The sequence below is a fragment of the Plectropomus leopardus genome, unplaced genomic scaffold (genome assembly GCF_008729295.1).
Source record: "Plectropomus leopardus isolate mb unplaced genomic scaffold, YSFRI_Pleo_2.0 unplaced_scaffold28623, whole genome shotgun sequence".
NCBI classification, from domain to species: Eukaryota; Metazoa; Chordata; class Actinopteri; order Perciformes; family Serranidae; genus Plectropomus; species Plectropomus leopardus.
In genome coordinates, this window is record NW_024631183.1 from 1 (window position 1) to 5,673 (window position 5,673).

General features: G+C 39.6%; 1 protein-coding gene across 1 annotated transcript; it reads left to right on the forward strand.

Annotated features, from left to right (window-relative positions):
* Positions 1 to 2,308: 2,308 nt before the first annotated feature.
* Positions 2,309 to 5,386, forward strand: LOC121938143 (cGMP-dependent protein kinase 1-like; the record flags this gene model as incomplete). Its single annotated transcript, XM_042481422.1, has 5 exons — positions 2,309 to 2,414; positions 3,880 to 3,943; positions 4,608 to 4,685; positions 4,788 to 4,882; positions 5,314 to 5,386. Coding segments are annotated over 5 exons (416 nt in total), but the record flags the coding sequence as incomplete, so codon positions are not given.
* Positions 5,387 to 5,673: the final 287 nt, after the last annotated feature.

Consider the following 5,673-nt stretch of genomic DNA (forward strand, 5'->3'; position numbering starts at 1 on the left):
TGTGTGTGTGTGTGTGTGTGTGTGTGTGTGTGTGTGTGTGTGTGTGTTGTGTCGTGTCTTTTATGGTCCGTCCGCTGTGTGTGTCTCTTGCTGTGTGTCTCATGTTTTGTGTCGGAGGATTAATGAAGTTTTCTGATCTGGAAACGTTTTTCTTTTCGGGGCTGAAGCGTTTTGTCGCTGTGTGTTAACGCCGAGATGAAACTAACAGGAAGTGACAGAAATGGAGACGCTTTAATTTTTTCCGCCGCTGAGACTGAAAATACTTTAACATCCAGAGGACATGAGCTGTCCTTTGTCCTTTATTGGATCTTTTTTGTCTTTCATCCTTCCTGTTATTCTACCTTTCATCCTTTTCTTTCATTCTCTCTGCGTTCTGTCTTTTATCCTTGTGTGTTTTTCCTTCATCCTCACTTTCATCCGTCCTTTCATTTCATTTCTGTCTTTTGTCCCCTCTGAGTTTTTGTCCAGAGGCTGTGATGAGGACAGACGTCTTGCTGAGGTATAAAATCGCTCTCAGCTGTGAGAGACGTGATGTTAAAAGACTTTATTTCAGGTGTGTCTTAAGGGGACGAAAAATCAGCAGAATCCACTTTAGACGTCCGTCCTCACAGACGAAGATTTTAAAGATGAAACGTTTCTGTCCAAATGATGAGACGGAGACGTTTCATCCCTAAATCGCTCTTTGATGAGAGTAAATGTTTGTCTCCTGATGATGATCTCAGCTGAGTTTCATCTGTAAAACTGTGAAACACCAGAGGAGCGTCTCATTTCTTCTCCTCGTCCCCCCTGCTGTCCCCCCGCAGAGACGGAGGACAAACAGGCCGCATCTGGTCTCAGTCCCACAAGCCTCTTCCGTCCTCGGCCGTCTGGGGAATCAAACCTGCATCATCCTTTTTAGGGTTTTATGACATTTTTAGAATTGCATGTTTCTAGTATTTAAGGACATTTCTAAGATTTTGGCGAATTGATCAGATTTTAGGACATTTCTAGGATTTTTGGACATTTCTCAGATTTGAAAACATTTCCAGTAAGACGTTTCTGGGATTTTGGGACATTTCTCAAATGTTTTGACTTTTATTGGACTTTTGGACACTACTTAAATTTAGGACATTTTTAGATTGTAGGACACGTAGGATTTTAGGATGCTTCTAGAATTTTAGAACTTTTCTAAGACTTTTGGACATTTCTTGGATTTTAGGACATTTCAAGAATTTAAGGACATTTCTCAGATTTTGGGAAATTTCTTGGATTTTAAGATGTTTTTTTTAGACTTTTAGGACATTTTAGGATTTTAGGAAATTTCTCACATTTTGGGAAATGCCTTTTTTTTTTTTTTTAACTTTATTTTTATTGTTTACTACAAAATGGATTTGGGGGCCACCTGGCACCCTACCAGGGGCCAGATTTGGCCCGCGGGCCAAGTATTAAGTATCCCTGCTCTGGATGTTTGCAGATTAAAAACACTCAGGAGGAAACAGATCGTGTAATTTCGGTGAAGTGGAGAGTGAGTCTCATTATCTTCAACACTGATTATAATAATTCAATACTGCACACGTTATGATGATTTTAGTGAGTTAATGTTCCGTGAAATGAGTCGAATAAACCCCGAAATCTTCTGATGTTCAGATTTTAAAAAAAAAGAAAAAAAAGTGAGTGTTTATTTGATGCTTTTCACTTCGTTAACTTTGGCTGGAAAATAAGACGAGACAGATTATTGAACTCAGATTTCTTCAGTTTTATTTGATCAATATTTCTGTCAGTTTATGAATTTACTTTGAAATCTCGTGTCTCACGTTGCCGTCGTTTTATGTGACACCATCATAAAAATCTAATTTATTTATTCTTAGACATCGTGTGAGTGAACTGCTGCTGCAGTGGTCACTTGTTTAACATCACGCACACACACACACACACACGCATGCATAAGTGTGTACTGTTGCCATGACGACACCTGCATACTGTACACACACGCAGCAGCCCAAAATGTTTTCTTGTAATCTCCTCCTCTCACGTGCACACTGAACACGCACACACACACACACACACACACACAAACGTGCACGCGGCTCTATACAGAAACATTAAGTATTCATAAATGCGCGAACACACAGCAGCGCTGTTTATTAATAACATCCAGATCCTCTTACCGTCCCTCAGGAGATGATCCGTCTGCGGCTCTGATGCGACGCCGATACTTTCATATATTCACGATGTTAAACGTGTAATAACAGGAGCAGCCGTTAATGTGTTCATGCTGTTAACTGTGTGTGTGTATGTGTGTGTGTGTGTGTGTGTGTGTGTGTTGCAGCTCTGATCCAGGTGAAGCTGTGGGCCATCGACCGCCAGTGTTTCCAGACCATCATGATGAGAACTGGACTCATCAAACACGCCGAGTACATGGACTTCCTCAAGAGGTGACTGAAACCCACGAGCAAGGCACCAGCTGTCGGGGTTACGGGTTCAAAAGCATCACGTCGAAGGTTTAAAGTGTCTCACTGTTTCCTGGGGGGGGGGGTGCTGTTTACACGTCCACACTGTCTGTGTGTCTCCTTTACGTCTGTCTGTGAGGACCGCAGACGAGAGCGGGGACATTTATGAAAATGTGAAATTTTTAGTAATTTTTTGATAAATGAGGACACTTTTGGAAATGAAGAGCAGGGTGAGGACATTTGTAGAAAGTGATGACATCATGACGCGGTTGGAACAATTATACAAAGTTACAGCATTTTGAGGACATTTGTAGAAAATGAGGACATTTTTACAAAATGGGGACATTTTTAAAAGGTAAGGACATTTAGTTTTTATAAAATGGGGACATTTTTAAAAGGTAAGGACATTTAGTTTTTACAAAGTGAGGACATTTATAGAGTCAGGGTTGCAGGTTCAAAATCCCGTGTCTAAACTGCAGGTCACATGATCAGCAGGTTTACAGTTTTAATCCCTAAAATTTCAGTGCCGTTTGACTTGGCGTCCCCCTGTGGTTACCATAGTAACAGCAGCTGTTGTGACGGTTACAGTGCAGCCAAACAAACAAACAAACACAGAAGTCATTTAATAACAATTAGAGGCTCCGTCTGATTTAAAGGGAAAGTTTGTGAAACTGAACACATGAAATGTTTTAACATAGAAAATAACTTTTAATCGTTCCAGCTGGACATTTTTACTAATGAATTTATATAACTTTCCAAAATTTTTCCATGACTCTTTCCTAACATTTCCATGACTTTCTCATTATTTTACCATAACCTTTCTGATTTTTTCCATAATTTTTCCGTTACTTTCACCTGACATTTCTATGACTTTCTATCATTTTTTTCCTTAACTTTTCCACAATTTTTTCAGGACTATTTCATAACTTTTCCATGACTTTTCTATGACTTTCCCATTACTTTTCCCTAAGTTTACATGACTTTTTACTTCACTTTTGCATGACTTTTCCATCATTTTTCCATGGCTTTTCCTTGAATTTTCTATCATTTTTTCATGACTATTCCCTGACTTTTCTGGGACTTTTCTGTAACATTTTCATTAGTGAGATTTACATAATTTTTTTAATGATCTCTCATGACTTTTCCTTAATTTTTCCATGATTCTTTTATGAGTTTTCCATAATTTTGTAACTTCCATAAGTTTTCCATATATTTCAGTGCCTCTTCCATAATTATTCCATAAATTTTCCATGACTTTTTTACATACTTTTCCATGACCTTTCCATGACTTTACCTCTGAGGCATATTTTCAAGACCGTAGATTATTTGAAATGTCTCTGTGGTTGGTCCGATGATAAGTAACACTAAAAATGTCAAACTTCAGCACGAAACGGAAACAGATAAAAATGTAGAAAAATAAAGAAAGTAATAAAACTTTGTCCCTCTGCAGCGTTCCCACCTTCCAGGGTCTTCCGGAGGAAACTCTCAGTAAACTGGCGGACGTCATGGAGGAGGTGAGAGTCACCAACACCAAAAAACATGTTTAAATCAACACGAGCTCTGAGTTCAAACGAATAAAATCATCAGTGGACTCTGACTGAACCCTCTGAAATAAATAAACAAACCAATAAATTAAATAAATATAGAAATAGTATAAAAACCAGAAAGAAGAATAAATGAAATAGAGTGAACAAATAAATAGGTGAGAAAAAAATAATGAATCAAAGATTAAATAATAAAGTAAGTTAAATAATAATTAATTAAAATAAAAAAAGATAAGTGTAGAAAATAAGTAGAGGCAATCGAAAAATACATTTTTTAGACGGTATTTGATTAAAACACACACAGAGACAATAGATGGCTACGAGTTGCACTGCAGTGTGTTTCTGTCAGGTCTGATAGAAAGGTAACTTTTACTTTTTACTCATTTCAAGGTCATTTTTTAACTTTTTACTTGATTAATTATAATTTTTCGGGTCATTTTTGTCTTTTATTGCTCATTGCCGCCTTCTTTTTTTAAAAAAATTTGCTCAAAGGGTTAACTCTTTCTTCTCTGAAAATGCAAAACGTTTAAAATAAAAAAGATGAGAACAAACAACACGACAGAAACAAAGACTGCGTTTTGTCAGTATCGTAACTTTCTTCTTCTGTGGTGGGAACCGTCCTCCGTGTGTTCAGACGCATTACGAGGACGGCGAGTACATCATCCGACAGGGCGCCAGAGGAGACACCTTCTTCATCATCAGCAAAGGAAAGGTAACGCCGCCCGCCCGCTTATTGATTCTCCCGTTGATCTGCTGAGTCATCCTGTTGATCTGCTGACTCATCCTGATCGCCGTTAATCACACGTCCCGCCAGGTGAACGTGACCCAGGAGGATCCGACCAATCAGGAGACAACGCACCTCCGAGAGCTCGCCAGGGGAGACTGGTTCGGAGAGAGAGCGCTACAGGGGTAAGACCGCGTGACCTTTGACCCCAAGAGGGTTTTTAAATGTCTCCTGCAAAACCACAGAGGACAAAGACAGCATTCATGAGACATGACTGAGGACAAAGACAGCATTCATGAGACACGACTGAGGACAAAAACATGCACACGCTATAAACATGGAAGACTTTTAGCTGTCAGAGTGCACAGAGGACCCGACACGTGTCCGCGTGAGGACATTTTTACAAAGAGAGGACATTTTTACAAAGTGAGGACATTTTTACAAAGTTAAGACATTTTTATAAAGAGAGGACATTTTTCAATATGTGACATTTTTCTTAATCGTAGAAAATTGTGGTTAACGAGGACGCCTTCGGAGGGAGACATTTTTATGATGTGAGGACATTTTGTCCTCTCTCCTTTAAAAGTGTTTGATGGTCAGCCTGTCTTTGTCTCAGCTGGAAGAAGACGTCGTCCTCAGACTCCTGCAGCGACACTGTGAGACATGGGTCTGATAAATTTGGTCCTTGACGTCAGGTTTGATGTATGCAGACTGGACGATGACATCATCTACTGAATTGCCGTCTTGACGTACGTCCATCGACGTCAATACGTAAGACCACAACGTCATCATCATGCGTCATCCATCCACGCCGCCGTGGTGGTGACGGTCGTTCGCAGGTCGGTCATTAGACGACTGCAGCAACTCGAGAAGCCCAAAAACAGCGACGGCTTACATAAACTCGGAAAAACGTGGACGTAAATAAATTGTTAAAATGTGTGTGTGTGTGTGTGTGTGTGTGTGTGTGTGTGTGTGT